Consider the following 17,819-nt stretch of genomic DNA (forward strand, 5'->3'; position numbering starts at 1 on the left):
GTGAGGACCAAGCCTTGCATCACGTGTCCCCTCCGGTACACAAGGAGGCAGCCGTCGCATCTTTTCACCTGTACAGTGCGATCTCTGTGGCGAGGAGTAACGCGTGGGAGGCTCACGCTGCCCCCGTTGCTTCCTGATTCTGCTGTACAGGCGCACCAACCGACCTGTAGGAGTCGCTGTCCACAACGTCCGATCCCCACCCACCGGCTTTCCCACCCCTAACACTGCCAATTGTGTTAGTATGAACGACCAGCCAAGCCGGAAGCAACGCAGAGAGCTGGGCTCGAACCCAGCATCTCCTGCGTTAGTGGCGAGCGCCTTCCCCACTGCGCCACTTAGCCGCCCGCTGTGCTGTATTTATGTATTTATTGTGTCATGTTGTGCTGTATTATGTATCCACTGTGGGAAGGGGGGGGGGGGTAAATGTATCTATGTTCCATGTACTGTAGAGCTTAATACACTCTGTACCGATCACGAATACCACCAACCTGGTTGTGTGGCAATAAATGAATCTTGTATCTTGTATAGTCCTTGAAAACAGTTTACAGTTCCTTCTTTAAAAAGTTACAGGAAATTATAAAATGTTTAAAGCCATTTTTCGAATAATTATTTTCAGAGAGAAGCGTAATACCCTGAATCCATACAGTACTAATAACTTCCACAAATTGATCCCCTTCTTAAGCCGCAAAACTATATCAGGGACCTCTAGTAATTACTTCCACAAATTGATTGATTGATTGAAAACTTTATTAACAGATTTCAGAATGGGTACAATACAGTACGGCTCAATACAAAACAACTGCTAAGAGGATGCAGACCAGAAAAAGACTTTTGTCTTGTTTACATTTTCAATTAATCAGGAGCTGATCCCCTTCTTAAGCCGCAAAACTATATCAGGGTGGGACCGACACAACACGATCAATAATTCCCAGGAAACGTCCCAGAGAGTATTAGTTCCTAAAAACACGGCTGAAACCCTGACTAAGTATTGAGACTTCAGCGTGAGACAGGAAGGTCTGTGAGCGAGGCAGCTGTTGTAGTAGCAGTGCGCCAAATGGAGCCCAGTAAGTGGGTTAATGACTTAAATTAGTTTTGGCTCCAACAACAGCTGACGCTAAGAACGGAGCGAGACCAGAGGAGAAGCAAACAGAAAAGACACAGCTGTTGCCAAATAAGGACTCAAAACAACCCATTTTAAGAGAATGTTTTTCCACGTTTCATAGTTCTACGTATGACACGTCTCATGGGCCCGGGGGCTGAGGAATGTTACAAAATAAGAGTCTTTTTAGCACACTACTAAATAGACTGTGGTTTCTCTCCCAGACGCTGATTCGACTGTCGCTCAGATTATAATACTGGTGTTGAATGACATTGTTTTTGGAATCCTGCATTACATATACAGATCACAGTCAGTACTGTGTCCACGCCTCCCAACTGGAGCCTGGAGGGGGCGGGGTGTTTAGAGACGTGTGTGCATGGGTTGTGTCTCAGAGACAAGCTACCAACTGGACTATAAAGGGGCGGGGTCTTTGAAGTGTGTGTGTGTGTGTGTGTGTGGATATGCATGCATGGGTGTGTGCCTTGTGTGTGTGTGTGTGTGTGTGTGTGTGTGTGTGTGTGTGTGTGTGTGTGTGTGTGTCTGTGTAGGTATGCGTGTGTCAGGGTGTGTGTGCGTGTGTGTGTGTGTGTGTGTGTGTGTCTGTGTAGGTATGCGTGTGTCAGGGTGTGTGTGTGTGTGTCTGTGTAGGTATGCGTGTGTCAGGGTGTGTGTGTGTGTGTGTGTGTGTGTCTGTGTAGGTATGCGTGTGTCAGGGTGTGTGTCAGGGGTTGTAAAGGGGCAGTATTAGTAAACCATGTGTTCCAGGGCAGGCCGGTCAGAGATAGTACAAAAGGGCCTCTGATAGGTCCAGAGAGCCTTCACGTCCCTCACGGCACAGAGCAGCAAGAGCGGACATGACCAGACTATGAGAGGGACACCGCGGGTTGGACCAGCAAGACAGACGGAAGAAGAAGAAGAACGAAACCTGGAGGAACTAAAGTAACGAGGGGAAACCTTTTAGGCGAGACTGCTTACGAAAAAGCTATAGTTGAAAGAAGAGATACGCATACGTTATGATGAGACTGACTACGTGAAACTACAAAAAACAACCCAGGGATTAGGGAGAGAAAAAGGAAAGTACACATTGAAGACCTAATAAGAGACGCGATAAAGACTAAAAACAACAACATGGATGTAAAGAATAGAATCACACCAAGTGGGCTGATGACGACGCCAGATATCAACTTGGAGAAATTCCACAAGTTACCGGACAGCAACTTGGAGAGGATACAGAAGGGAGCCACCGGACTGCTGCGGCCGGTCGTCAGAACGTTAACGTGTGTTCTGGTGTTCGTCACCGACCTGCTGGCGCGGGTGCTGGGGAGCGGCCTGGTCAGGGACCATTTCCACCTGGTACTGTCCGGGGTGGTTCTGTTCGGACCCCTGCTGAGCCTCGGGGTGTCCAAGTACAGCATCTTCGCTAACAAGCACCACTACCTATACAGGTGAGAAATACTCTTGGTAAGACATCCATGCCTGTTTTGCCCTTAGTTTTTGGTAAGACATCCATGCCTGTTTTGCTCTTAGTTTCTGATTCTACTGCAGGCAGGGGCGTAGCTGGGGGGGGGTAGCTTAGGATGATTCCAAGGGCCCAGCACTGGGGGGGGGGGCCCAAAAAAAAATAGGTAAAAGGTATAGGTAAAAACCATATTATGCGTTTATCAATAAAAAAATTACCAAATTTTTTTTCGCTCGCACCCTTACGCGCGCTCGCATTCACTAGGGGCCTACAAATACATTCTTTCATGGGGCCCAGAATCTGGAGCTACACCCCTGACTGCAGGCATACTAAGAACTATTCTTACATGGATAGTGAATTGTGATAGAACACTACAAAACTGGTTTGTTTTAGGGGGATATTTGGGTAGTTCCTTGTCGTCACGGTGGACCAGCTACTATTGAATGGTTATAAAATATAAACACTACGGCACACATTCTAATATGCTCTATAACGACTCAGTATGTTGGGGCTCAAAGGGATATTTCACTTTAGTAAGAACATGTCAACATTCAGCAGTCTTACCTCTTATCTAAGGTAATCTACAACAAGTCAGTCAGTGACGACCACCGCTGTCCCCGTTGTCCGCTGTCAACGCCACCCTCTTCCTCCCAGGTGTCAGGCTCCGGCTCCTCATTCACTTCCATTCATTTTGGTGACCAAGTCGTATCATAGTTCTGAAATATATAAACAAACTATACAATGTTATTTTGTTTCAAAGGTACTTGGTTTTCATGGAGCTAATGTTGCCATTTTTTTTTAAAATAACCAGTAATGGAACTATTTCTCACTTGAGGACGGAATGTGGAAAAACCACAGGTGACCACTCCCCAAACATTCCATGCAAGCCAAAGATACACTTAAACTTTAACCCACAAATGTGCCAGATCTGCTTTTATCTTTCAAAGGTAATACATCTGTAAAGACGAGTGCTGTCAATCGATTAAAATATTTAACTCGATTAATCGCATGAGTGTCCATCGTTAACTCGCGATTAATCGCATATTAATCGCATTCTTTTTTCTTCTTTTTTGTATCTACCTTAAACAGATCTTTTTCAAGTTCCAAGTTTTAATACTCTTATCAACATGCGAGTCAACAAATGCTTGCTTTATGCAGCCATTTAACACAAAAGGATGACCCTCATGCATTGCAAATTTGCATCAAATTCAAAACAGAGTGATGCACAAAATAACTTAAAAGAAAATAATAATTTAAAACAATGAATAAAGTGTGCATGAAATAATAGGGGAAATAAAACGTTAGGAACTTGTTACATTCACCCACACAAGGGCTGAGTAATCACACACCCCCTCTCTCTCACACACACACTCTCCCAGCTCTCTTTCTCTCTTGCCCCTTCCTCATCTCTCTCACCCCCCTCTCTCTCTTTATCTCACACACACACACACACACACACACACACACACACACACACACACACACACACACACACACACACACACACACACACACACACCACACACACACACACTTCAGAAACAAACATAGTATCAATGAGAGCATCAATAATACACCTGAGTGAAGTCTAGTAAAAAAAGAAAAAAAGAAAAAGTGAATTTTTTTCTTTTTTTCTTAAAAGTTAATCGTGAGTTAAAAAAAATAGTGGCGTTAATAGAATCGGGCGATAACGCGTTAATACCGCGTTAACCTTGACAGCCTTAGTAAAGACGCATCAAATACCACAAACAAATGCGTTCCTTTGACTCAGAATTGTCTGCTTTCTTGAAATATGCACAGCAGTAGTGTGTTTACAATTCACAAGTATGATAGGAAGTAAGGAGCCTGACACCTGGGCGGAGTGGTGTTGATGATGGATGACAGCAGTGGTCACCCCTCCCCCTTTTTATTGTAAAGCGCCGTGGGTATGTGAAAGGCGCTATATAAATTCAAGCCATTATTAGTATTATTATTATTATTATACATAGATGCACTTAGATGGAGGTCTGCTGAAATTTCTATTAAAGGAACACGCCAACATTTAGGGAAATTAGCTTACCGTCTTCTCCAGAGAGAGACAAGAAGATAGATACCAGTTCCCTCTCTGTGCGTTCAGTAGAAAGCTATCTGGCTGCACGTTAGCCTAGCTTAGCACAATGAATGGAAGCGGACATGGCCGGTTAGCCTAGGCATTGTCCAACTAACACCTCTCCCGAAGGCTAACCGGCACTGTCCGCTTCCATTGTACCCACGTGTTGCATGTCCTCCCCCATCTCTTCACCTGATTTCCTCTCTCTGACTGGCCTGTCCACAATAAAGCAGAAATGCCCTAAAAATATATATTAACACAGTACCTTTGTGTTTGAGTTTGAGGTTCATCTCAAAAAGTCATATTATTTCCAGTCACCATCGCTGTTTAAAATGCAGCAGGTGAATCAGGGTCAGCTGCAGAAATCGTTTTCTCCCTTTTAACCAAATGGTTTACTTGCTAGGCTTAATATAGACATTTGAAATGATTGGTGACTGTGACTGAATGCTCTTTGATCAGCCGCTGAAGCCACCGCTGCACTGCAGTCCATCATCCCAACGTATCAGCTTGGAGTAATCATGACATATCAATAGGGGCTGAGGGCTGTACTCGCACCTCGATCAATAATTCATTCTCACGCTTATAGCTCACTGGTGTGGTTGTTATTGAGGAAATTATATGGATTTAGCTGACAGGTATTATTACTTAGCAGATAAAGTGGTGGGTGTAAGCCCAGTGATGGCAGGTATTATTACTTAGCAGATAAAGTGGTGGGTGTAAGCCCAGTGGTGGCAGGTATTATTACTTAGCAGATAAAGTGGTGGGTGTAAGCCTAGTGGTTCTCAAACTGCATTCCGCGGACACCCAGGGGTCCTTGAGAGGGTTTAAGGGGGTCGCCAGAAAGGTTTTATTTCACTATGTTATTAATGTAGAAGTTCGGACAATGAGAGTATTTGAATGACTATTCCAATCATAGATTTGATTTTCTACACTGGTATCTCAGCTATAGAATTCTGGACTTAATAATATCTTATCTAACAACAAAGATCTTATCAGATAGGGGTCTGTGAGACAGGATCTTATCAGATAGGGGTCCGTGAGACAGGATCTTATCAGATAGGGGTCCGTGAGACAGGATCTTATCAGATAGGGGTCCGTGAGACAAGATCTTATCAGATAGGGGTCTGTGAGATCTAAAAAATACAAAAAACACAATTTTAAACATCAGTTTGCACGTACCACACTTAAACAGATGTGTCCTTCAGTTATTGGTGTAAAGTTGTGGAATTCTCTCCATAGCGAGCTTAAGGGATGTAATAGTGTTTGTAAATTCAAAAAGAATTATAAAAAAAAAAATGTAGTCAGTATGAAAGTCAAATGTGATCTGAATAGTGAGATATTTTCTTTTTTTATTTCTTTTATTATTATTATAATTATAATTGTTATTATTATTATTATTATTATTATTATTATTATTATTATTATTATTATTATTATTATTATTATTATTATTATTATTATTATTATTATTATTATTATTATTATTATTATTATTATTATTATTATTATTATAAAAAATTTCTTGTTTAAACTGTGGATTGTTTGTTTCTTGTATATGGTATAAATTATTATTTTGTGTAAATTAGGTTGTACGCCGACCATCAAGTAAATACTTGTTTAGTTTATGAATAAGGGGCAGGTAACTATAAGATTTATTTTTCTTGCTGCTCCTTTTGTCCATGGTATGATATTTATGATTGTGTATGAAGAAACTCTGATTGTATTGATTCCATGTGGCAAATAAAACTCTGAATCTGAATCTTATCAGATAGGGGTCCGTGAGACAAGATCTTATCAGATAGGGGTCTGCAGCCCGTTGTGTAATAATTCAGGGACCAGTTAAATACTTAATTAACTGTTCAACCAAGTCCTGTATTGTTTTATCGTATTATCCACGTAACATTCACTGTTCTAAAACTCCCTCCCAGAAAGTTCCTCGTGTCGGCATGGGGTTGGACCTGCATCTTCACGTGCTCCTTCGTCCTCCTCCTCTCCTTCTCCGCCCGTCGCTCCCTCCGTCTCTCCCTCCGCCACCTCTCTCGGCTGGGGGCCGCGGGGCTCCTGCTGTGGGGCTGTCGACGTCTGCTGGTCGCACTGGAGAACGCCGCCGGGACCTGCTATGAACCCGTGGCCCAGGACGGGGCCTCCATCCCGGGGTCCGCCGCTGCGGGACAGTCCCTGCTGCTCCTCCACGAGGGCCAGACCAAGGCCTCGTGCCTCAGAGCAGGCATGATGTGGCGTGGCTACGAGGTCTCCCAGGACATCCTCATCCTCTGCTTATGCTGTCTCTTACTAGTCGAGGAGTTGTCTGTTTTTGGGCCTTATCTGGCCCAAGGGCGGCCCCTGCGGAAGGCCCCGGGAAGCCCCCTACGTCTCGTCTTCCTCCTCTGTGCTTTCCTGCTGGCTATGTGGTCATTCCTTCTGCTCTGTCGGCTTGCCCACTTTCCGCAGTTCCCCTCCCAGCAGATAGGGGGCGCTGTGGGCTACCTGGGCTGGAGAGGACTCTACCAGGGATGGTACCGCCTCAAACCCAACTGGGGCCGGCCTGGTTTGCCTGGAGACAAGCTTTTCACCGACACAAGCTTTGAGAAACAATAGGGGGCACATACCCCTGCAGTGATACAGACTTCTCTAATGGCTAAAATGGTTTGAGATTCAGCATTATGACTTTCAAAGCCAGCTTGGGACATCACAGAAAATGTGGAAAGAGGGTTTTTCATAACCACAGATGATGAGAAAAAGCAAGGGTTGTACTCACGTTACAAGAGTACAGACGTGGCTGGTTTGAAATATGACAGTATGCCTTTCAAATCCAGTTTAGGGTGCAAAGAGGTGCTCTTCAGACAGTAGAGGCCTAGCACGGGATGTCTGTGTGGTTCTTTCTTCTGCCTGTGACCATTGGCAATGGTAAACGCTAAATTAGACAACTTCTGTTGATATATTTCTCGTATATTAACACGTAGCAAGCATTGTTTCTTTCAACATGGGAGGAAAAAGTGGGCATTCTAAACATCCCGTGAAAGGCCTGCATCGACACACACGTCAGATCGGTGATGGCTGAAGAGAAGGGTCACACAGAGCTGTGACCTGCGGTACTTCTAACTCTCTGGTGGCTAAACTGGCTCACTGATCTGTACGTTGGTGTTTATTAGGCTCATGGGTCGATATCACTCTTGTGTGAAAACCTCATGAATTCAAGTTTTCTGATTTTCATGTTTTTATTGGAAGGGTTAAATGGTACATTAATGGTCCGATCAGGACCGTAGGGGCTACAACAGTATTAGTCCAGCAGATATGTGAATAATTGTGCACTTCACAACAAAAGCATGACATTTTGCACACTGTTAGAATATGCCCGAAGAAAGACTCTTGGCTATAGGGCCATCGTAGATGTCCCCCGGTAACCATGGCAACCATTTCCCCAAACCGCAGCCACCTGCTGTTATTTGACCAATAACTCAGGTTCTAGACTAATCCTACATTTACAAGGATGAGGAATCCAGTGGTGCCTTAATCTACAACCTGCTAGCAACTACCTAACTACATTGAGGGAACTGAATAATACTGAAACCATCAACTACCATTATTTAATATTGCCAGTATGTTTTCAAACGGTGACATGCCAGAGTACAGTGCATACCTTTACAGAAATGTTTATTTTATTAGTAGTTGTATTATAGATTTCCAATTAAATGCAATGTGTTATATCACTGGAGTGGAACTAGTACGGCAGTACAGAGGCAGGGAACGTTGTGGGATGTGTATCTATACTATGTATCTATGTGTACTAACTGCAGGTAGTGTGTCTTGACTACTGTATGTGTTTGTGGGATGTGTATCTATACTATGTGTACTAACTGCAGGTAGTGTGTCTTGACTACAGTATGTGTTTGTGGGATGTGTATCTATACTATGTGTAATGATGACTGGCAGGTAGTGTGTCTTGACTATGTGTTTGTGGGATGTGTATCTATACTATGTGTATTGACTGGCAGGTATATGGTAAATGGCTGCATTTACATAGTGCTTTTATCCAAAGCGCTTTACAATTCTGTTCCTCACATTTTACCCATTCACTCACACATTCACACACCGACGGGCGGAGGTGACCATGCAAGGTGGCAACCTGCTCATCGGGAGCAGTGTAGGGGTTAAGTGTCTTGCTCAAGGACACTTCGACACACGCTGCCCGGGAGGAGCAGGAATCAAACCGGGAACCTCCAGATAACCAGACTGCTCTACCTACCGAACCACTGTTGCCCCTACTACCCCTGTGTCTTGACTACGTGTTTGTGGGATGTGTGTCTATACTATGTGTACTGACTGGGAGGTAGTGTCTTTTTTTTTTAATCTTTTCCCCCCTCCTTTTCCCTCCGTTTTTCTCCCATCCCAATGTTAGTCGTTATGCCAATTCCCAATCCCCTTCCTGGTCGCTGTGCACCTACCCCCTACGGTCGGTCTGGGAGAGTGGAGAAGAAACATGTACATCTGGCCGTATCGGACGCAACACAGATGGATGGTTGAATAAATAAAGATAGAATCCACCTTTACCACTTTTTCAACCCTATCCATAACTTCTACTTTTCTTTGCACTATTTTACTCTGTCTATTCTATCGTATTTTTTTTTATTAGTGTCTATTTTTTAAACTGAATCAAACCGTAAAACAAGGTGGCCTGTTGGGATGTTAGATCCTAATGTGAAAAACTGTGATTTTATATGTTTGCACTTGATGTTTGCTCATTTTATGCCTGTCTTTCTGTTGTGAAGCACCTTGAGCTGCAGTTTTTGTATGAAAGGTGCTATACAAATAAAGTTTATTATTATTACTTATTAGTATAGGTGTTTATTAGACCATGAGTTTGGAGTGACTGGACGGAAGTTATTGAGATATACATTTAGATTTTTTTTTGTCAGAGTTCTATCTTAGAAATCTACCAGGCTGTCGCTTTCATCGGCCAGTAGCTGTTGTGACATCATCATCATCATCAGCACAGGAATGTCCCCGCAAGTGATGAAGACGAGACAATATTTAGTTTCACCCCGTCAACGGGGTAAAAGAGCTATTTTAGGGTTAGGTTAAGGGTTAGGCATATACGGTATCTATGCATTAGGCTAATGAGTTGAGTGAATGTAAGTCTATGGAATGCGCCCCCACATAGCATGAAGTGTTGTTCTTCACTGACCTGTATATCTGGTCCCACGTCTCCCTCCCAGCCCTGAAGAGACACAAGCTGACGGGCGACACCTCGGTGATGACCTACCGGGGGCACGGCGTGCTGCACACGCTCATCCGCTGCCGCTTCTCGCCGGAGTTCAGCACCGGGCAGAGATTCATCTACATCGGCTGCTCCACCGGCAGGGTCATCAGTGAGTCTCTCTGTGTGTGTGAGAGAGGGGGGGGCGAGAGAGAAACCAGTGGTTGGGAGGGAGGGAGAAGAGAAAGGGAGAGAGGGGGGGGGAGAGAAACCAGGGGAGGGAGAGAGAGAGAGAGTGTGTGTCTGAGAGAGAGAGTGTCTGTGAGAGAGAGAGAGAGAGAGTGTGAGAGAGAGAGTGTGTGTGTGTGTGAGAGAGAGAGAGAGTGAGTCTGTGTGAGAGTGTCTGTGTGAGAAAGAAAGAGAGATAGTGTGTGTGTGCGAGTGTGTGTGTGAGAGAGAGAGAGTCTGTGTGTGAGAGAGTGTGTGTGTGTGAGAGAGAGAGAGAGAGAGAGAGAGAGAGAGAGTGTGTGTGTGTCTGAGAGAGAGAGAGAGAGTCTGTGTGTGTGAGAGAGTGTGTGTGAGAGAGAGTGTGTGTGTCTGAGAGAGAGAGAGTGTCTGTGTGAGAGAGAGTGTGTGTGTCTGTGAGAGAGAGAGAGAGTGTGTGTGTCTGAGAGAGAGAGAGAGAGTGTCTGTGTGAGAGAGAGTGTGTGTGTCTGTGAGAGAGAGAGAGAGTGTGTGTGTCTGAGAGAGAGAGAGAGAGTGTCTGTGTGAGAAAGAAAGAGAGAGATAGTGTGTGAGAGAGTGTGTGTGTCTGTGAGAGAGAGAGAGAGTGTGTGTGTCTGAGAGAGAGAGAGAGAGAGTGTCTGTGTGAGAGAGAGTGTGTGTGTCTGTGAGAGAGAGAGAGAGTGTGTGTGTCTGAGAGAGAGAGAGAGAGTGTGTGTGTCTGAGAGAGAGAGAGAGAGAGTGTGTGTGTGAGAAAGAAAGAGAGAGATAGTGTGTGAGAGAGTGTGTGTGTCTGTGAGAGAGAGAGAGAGAGTGTGTGTGTCTGAGAGAGAGAGAGAGAGAGTGTGTGTGTGAGAAAGAAAGAGAGAGATAGTGTGTGAGAGAGTGTGTGTCTGTGAGAGAGAGAGAGAGTCTGTGTGAGAGAGTGTGTCTGTGAGAGAGAGAGTGTGTGTGTGAGAGAGAGAGTGTGAGAAAGAAAGAGAGATAGTGTGTGTGTGTGTCTGTGAGAGAGAGAGTGTGTGTGTGTGTGAGAGAGTGTGTGTGTAAGACAGACAGAGAAAAAGGTGTGTGTGTGTGTGTGTGTGTGTGTGTGTGTGTGTGTGTGTGTGTGTGTGTGTGTGTGTGTGTGTGTGTGTGTGTGTGTGTGTGTGTGTGTGTGTGTGTGTGTGGAACACACAGCATGGCAGAGTGAAGGCAGGAGGGAAAGAAGGAGGACAAGTGTGTGAAATGTATCTCTTCACTCTGACAGAAACCTCGTACCTCTAATGTCTGCTGTTTCTACTTGAATTTAAAGTTGAAACGGTTCTCTGTTGTGAGCAAGCCTATTTCGAAAAAACCCCAATGTGTCCGTTTGGGAGATGCAATGTTTCGCCTTTTGTTACTTTATACTAAGATTGACCAAATTAATTAATTAATTAATAAATAAGTCGGAATTTGGAACACATAATGGAGAACCTGAACACATCTATTGATTTCCTGTGTTGTCTCTGTCAATTCTATGAGGTTCTTCTGACTGACGGTGTGACCAGACTAAACATGTCTAACTGGTTGCTCTCGGGTGTTTCTCTCTATCCAGTCTATGATGTTCTGACTGGCGGTGTGGTGGCCAGACTGTCTGACCATAACGCCTGCGTGAGAGATGTCAGCTGGCATCCTTACCAGGACACGCTGGTCAGCAGCTCTGTGAGTATGCTAGCCAGGCCCCCCACCTCCATAAGCTCTATGCTAGCCAGGCCCTCTACCTCCATAAGCTCTATGCTAGCCAGGCCCCCTACCTCCATAAACTCTATGCTAGCCAGGCCCCCTACCTCCATACGCTCTATGCTAGCCAGGCCCTCTACCTCCATAAGCTCTATGCTAGCCAGGCCCCCTACCTCCATAAGCTCTATGCTAGCCAGGCACTCTACCTCCATAAGCTCTATGCTAGCCAGGCCCCCCACCTCCATAAGCTCTATGCTAGCCAGGCCCCCTACCTCCATACGCTCTATGCTAGCCAGGCCCTCTACCTCCATAAGCTCTATGCTAGCCAGGCACTCTACCTCCATAAGCTCTATGCTAGCCAGGCCCCCCACCTCCATAAGCTCTATGCTAGCCAGGCCCCCCACCTCCATAAGCTCTATGCTAGGCAGCCAGGCCCTCTACCTCCATAAGCTCTATGCTAGCCAGGCCCCCCACCTCCATAAGCTCTATGCTAGCCAGGCCCTCTACCTCCATAAGCTCTATGCTAGGCAGCCAGGCCCTCTACCTCCATAAGCTCTATGCTAGCCAGGCCCTCTACCTCCATAAGCTCTATGCTAGCCAGGCCCTCTACCTCCATAAGCTCTATGCTAGCCAGGCCCTCTACCTCCATAAGCTCTATGCTAGCCAGGCCCCCTACCTCCATAAGCTCTATGCTAGCCAGGCCCCCCACCTCCATAAGCTCTATGCTAGCCAGGCCCCCCACCTCCATAAGCTCTATGCTAGCCAGGCCCTCTACCTCCATAAGCTCTATGCTAGCCAGGCCCCCTACCTCCATAAGCTCTATGCTAGCCAGGCCCTCTACCTCCATAAGCTCTATGCTAGCCAGGCCCTCTACCTCCATAAGCTCTATGCTAGCCAGGCCCTCTACCTCCATAAGCTCTATGCTAGCCAGGCCCCCCACCTCCATAAGCTCTATGCTAGCCAGGCCCTCTACCTCCATAAGCTCTATGCTAGCCAGGCCCTCTACCTCCATAAGCTCTATGCTAGCCAGGCCCTCTACCTCCATAAGCTCTATGCTAGCCAGGCCCCCCACCTCCATAAGCTCTATGCTAGCCAGGCCCTCTACCTCCATAAGCTCTATGCTAGCCAGGCCCTCTACCTCCATAAGCTCTATGCTAGCCAGGCCCTCTACCTCCATAAGCTCTATGCTAGCCAGGCCCCCTACCTCCATAAGCTCTATGCTAGCCAGGCCCTCTACCTCCATAAGCTCTATGCTAGCCAGGCCCTCTACCTCCATAAGCTCTATGCTAGCCAGGCCCTCTACCTCCATAAGCTCTATGCTAGTCAGGCCCTCTACCTCCATAAGCTCTATGCTATAAAAGTACACTAGCAACACAATTCTACTGAAAAATGGTTTCAGTCAAACCCCTTCTCTCTCTCTCTCTCTCTCTCTCTCGCTCCCTCTCACATCCTATTCTCTCTCTCACCCTCTTCTCTCTCCCCCTTTCTCTTTCTCTTCTCTCTCCCTCCCCTGGTTTCTCTCCCACCCTGTCTCTCTCTGTCTCTGTCTCTCTCTCTCCTCGACAGTGGGATGGAGCAGTGTCTATGTGGGAGCACAGACAGACCCATCCTCTGGATGAAGAGAGAGGGAGAGACCGAGAGAGAGACTGAGGGAGCTGCCACACCAACACCAAAAGTTATTAAGAAGAAGAGAAGAGTGACGTTAGTGATGTCACAGGAAATGACATCACCACAGCAGAAAGAGGCAGGCCCTAACAGAGGGAGACTTTTTTTTTCTTTTTTTTCTTTTTTTATTCAATGCTGGATATAAATCATATTAATATAGTGTGGTTGTGAAATGATAATGTCCCGACTTTTCAGAAGGCATTATAAGCGTAATAATTGTCAACAAGAGGGCAGTGGAGTCTGTGAGGCTGAGACGAAGCCCTATTCTAAAGCGCTAGTCCACATGCTTGGGGAACCTATTACTTAGGACACAAGCCGGTAGTTTTGTACTGGGCTTTTTTAACGTTTTTTTGAGACGTTATTATTGGCATCAGAAAATGTTCGTGAGGGAATAAGCGAGACGCTATTAATTAAACGACTTTATTCTGGTTCAAAGTCCAATGATTCGGTCGCTAGGAGGAACTGTTTATTGGCAGTGGTACTGGAGGTCAACAAGGGCATGCATCGTGTTTCAGATGCACTGCTTTCCTCTGTTGACTGAAATTATGGTTCTGTGTCAAACTGTCGCTGGAGGACCAAGCGGAGGTGGTGTGCGGTCCCGGCGTAGGCCAAGGAGCCTACCTGTCCAGACTCGCTCTGCAGGCCCACAGCACCGATCATCATTTCAGCTTCACACTAGCATTGTTAACAAATGCTAAAATTATCTGCTTCCTGTATCTCAAAAACAAAAAACCCCGGCGCGGCTGGGTAGCGCAGTGGACTAAGCACTCGCCTACCACCGCAGAGACTCTGGGATCGAATCCAGCTGTCAGCGGTACCTCCGGCTTGGTCGGTCGTCCCTACTAACACAATTGGCAGTGTCAGCGGGTGAGAAGCCGGTCGGTGGGGTAGGTGTCCTGGTCGTTGTAAACTGCGACTCCTACTGGTCGGTTGGGGCGCCTGTTCAGCAGGGAGGGGGTCTGGGGGAAATAGCATGAACCTCTGCACGCGTTACGTTCCCCCAGTGAGTGAACAGAAGCGGCTGGCGAGGCATGTGGTAGTTCTACACCCTCCCCAGGCCGACAGTGGGGCCATGTACGCAACGCCCAGGAAGGGAATTGGCATAATGACTAAATTGGGATGGGTGAAAAATACAGAAAGCCCAAAAAGAAATAAAATCAAAAGATTTAAAATTAAATTAAAACCCCGGTGCCATTGCTTTTTGGATAGACTTTGGACTTCCATTTTGTGACTAATCAGGTTTCTTAAAAATGTGGACTATCCCTTTAACAATAAATAATGATGATAATGATAATAATAATAATAATAATAATAATAATAATAATTTTGTATGCCGTTAAGTATAAAACGGGTAGGCTAATAGTGTTGAATTCGGCCTGGAACCTTTTATGCAGAAACGTATTGAAGCTCGGAAACGCTAAACGCTTTTCTCCCTGCCAGCCCTCAAACAGCAGAATGTACCGACATGATGGTGCTTTGAGGGGGAAACAAGCTATCTCGCCTGATTTAATGGTAGATGTAATTTAAGTCTTTGTTTATATACGGGAGGAGGAGAATCTCTTGAGGATAATTCTGTGTAAATTATGTATAATATTTTAATGGTATAAATGTCCGGGGCTCGTTTTCACATAATATTTCAGAGTAGGAGTTCTGATCCAACATCAGTTTTTTACTTTTCATACAGAGAAACTCCCAACGCCACTTTTTATTTCTTATTGTTTCTTACCAAAGTATCAACCGATACCAGATATTGATTCAAGCTATTAATTTCACTGACCATTACTCAGGAGACTCGAACGATAAGGATTGAGATATAATCTTAACCGTAACATCCCTCTTTGTGAGAAAAAGGCAGAGAATAAAGTAAAAAAAAATTAAAAAATGTAAGATTTTATTTGAGCATTTTTACAGATTTATTCTGGTCAGACATGACCGACAGAGCAGAGGAGAGGAAGGACGGGAGAAGATATGGGGGAAGGACATGCGGCAAATGTACGTCCGGGATCGGGAGACGAACCCGGGTCGACCGCGTAGGTCTGCAGCGCAGTAACGTGGTGCGCCACTCGGGCGCCCCGAGAATAAAGTAATTAAACTTTCGTTTCTGATATGGTACACTTGGCTTTTGGTGTTGAAATTCTCTCAGATACCAATACCTTATTGTAGCCTGGTACCGTACCTACCCAATAGGCAATACCACCGTGACCAGGGTGGTTGGTGTATTAACTAAAGTCTATACAAGTAGACTAAAGTCTAGTCTACTCCGCTCGACACCTTGGCAGGTGAACAACCGGACTCTTCTCTATTATTATTATTATTATTATTATTATTATTATTATTATTATTATTATTATTATTATTGATCTTTTTCCCCCTCCTTTTTCCTCTGTTTTTTCTCCCATCCCAATGTTAGTCGTTATGCCAATTCCCAATCCCCTTCCTGGTCGCTGCGCACTTACCCCCCACAGTCGGTCTGGGAGAGTGGAGGCTATCACGTGCTTCCTCCGACACACGTGTAGCCAATCAACCGCTTCTTTTCACCTGGCAGCGCGGACTTTCACTGAGAGGATGTAACGTGTGGAAGGATCACACTACCCCCCTTAGATCCTTCCCTTGCTGTGCAGGCGCCCCGACCGAACTGTAGGAGTCGCTGTTTACAACGACCAGGACCCACCCATCAGCTTTCCAACCCCTAATACTGCCAATTGTGTTAGTATGAACGACCAGCCAAGCTGATAGCAATGTGGAGAGCTGGGCTCGAACCCAGCGGCTCCTGCATTGGTGGCGAGCGCCTTGCCCACTACACCACCTAGCCGCCCCGACTCTTCTCTATTCTATAAGTCAGTCTGGCTGGTAGAATAATCAACTAGTGAATTTATGCCTCAACCAGTGTAGGTACCGGATATGTTCGGCCTCGCAGATAAGATGAGATGAGATAAGATATTCCTTGGGATCAGTTGATCAGTTCAGGGTCAGTTTTTCAGTCGAGTTGCACAGAAAACATCCAACGTTTATCACGCTGTGTAACGAAGATCATTGGCTGTACGTGGCGATGGCGTCAAATCTTAACGTTATAAAAATGAACGTTATATGAGAGGTAAACACCGTTTGCGCAAATAAAGATTTTGAGGCAATGGCCTCACCTAAATGCTTTTCTGCTAGCTTGCTAACGTTGGCTAGTGTGCTAACGTGATAAATTAATAGGCGTGGCTGGCGCTTTTATTTTGAAGGCAAAACCTCTCCACCTTAATTGAGCTTAATTAAGATAGCTTGACACAGCTACTGATTTGACGCTATGGCCGTGAAGCCACGTACAGCCAATGATCTTCGGGTACAGCGTGATAAATTACGTTTGTTGTGCGACTCAACTGAAAATCAGTTGATACCAGTAAAGACATTACGGTAATCCATTCTAACTTTGACCCCGCTATCGTGAGTGAGATGGCCCAAGGGGGATCTACTTGTCTGTGATCGGGGGATCAATACTCCTACTTTGTGAACACGTGCGTGCACTGGGATGATAAGGAAGAAAATAAAAAATACATTTCTTGTGAAACAGATTTTTGTGTTTGTGTTGAGGTCAAGGTGACCGGGTTGGGAATATGTGAATGGATGAATGCATAGACACTGGTCTGTGTGTGTGTGTGTGTGTGTGTGTGTGATATTTTACTGTGTTTATATCAATGTCAATATTTCACTTTCAGACCATTGTTTTACAATAACAATAAAACATTTCTTTGAATGTAATCATGATGGTTTTTGTTGAGCTTTAACAGGTTACAGAGACCAGAGGTTGAACAACAGGTTTATTGAAACTTGATTGACGAGTTGATAAAGTTATTTGCTCCAAGCACAACCCTTTTAGATGCAAAGCACCTCTGTGGCTGCAATGTCACTGGCTCACTCACTCATTCCGTCATTACTCACTCACACTTAGTGGCTCACATCTATGACACAAATACACTTTGAATGTGCATTTTAAAAGGTCTGCCACATAGGTACAGTGTACTACTATGTTAAAGGAACACGCCAACATTTTGGGACATTAGCTTCAAGTTTCAAGTTTCTTTAATAGTTGTCATACAGAAGTACAGAATACTTTCATACAAAATGCTTCTTACTGTTACGCTCCAGAGACTGTGCTAGACAAGATAGTATCAAATAACATAGTATAGCATGTAAATTAGAAGTAGAAAATGAGGTCACAGTGTTCAGTATAGACATATGTACAATGTTCGATGCAGAATAGACGTAACTGAGTTACCATATAATATACAATACTATGCAGTGTACTAATGTACAATACTATATAGTGCAAAGCAGAAATGGGATGAGGTACAATTTAGGTACAATTTACAGTAAGGTGTACGAGTTGTAGTGCAATCCTTCA

General features: G+C 45.0%; 1 protein-coding gene and 1 long non-coding RNA gene across 2 annotated transcripts; both read left to right on the plus strand.

Annotated features, from left to right (window-relative positions):
- The first annotated feature begins 1,870 nt into the window (after positions 1-1,870).
- Positions 1,871-9,394, plus strand: LOC311238246 (fat storage-inducing transmembrane protein 1-like). Its single transcript, XM_084326272.1, has 2 exons — positions 1,871-2,544; positions 6,576-9,394. The coding sequence occupies exons 1-2, from the start codon at positions 2,228-2,230 to the stop codon at positions 7,243-7,245; spliced, it is 987 nt and encodes a 328-aa protein (XP_084182398.1). The 5' UTR covers positions 1,871-2,227; the 3' UTR covers positions 7,246-9,394.
- Positions 9,395-9,991: 597 nt separating this feature from the next.
- On the plus strand, positions 9,992-17,170 carry LOC311237642. The gene is made up of 3 exons (XR_014620298.1): positions 9,992-10,016; positions 11,643-11,749; positions 13,334-17,170. It is a non-coding gene; the product is annotated as an uncharacterized lncRNA (long non-coding RNA).
- The last annotated feature ends 649 nt before the right edge of the window (positions 17,171-17,819 follow it).

The sequence above is a fragment of the Notolepis coatsorum genome (genome assembly GCF_963971535.1).
Source record: "Notolepis coatsorum genome assembly, chromosome: 12".
Taxonomy (NCBI): Eukaryota; Metazoa; Chordata; class Actinopteri; order Aulopiformes; family Paralepididae; genus Notolepis; species Notolepis coatsorum.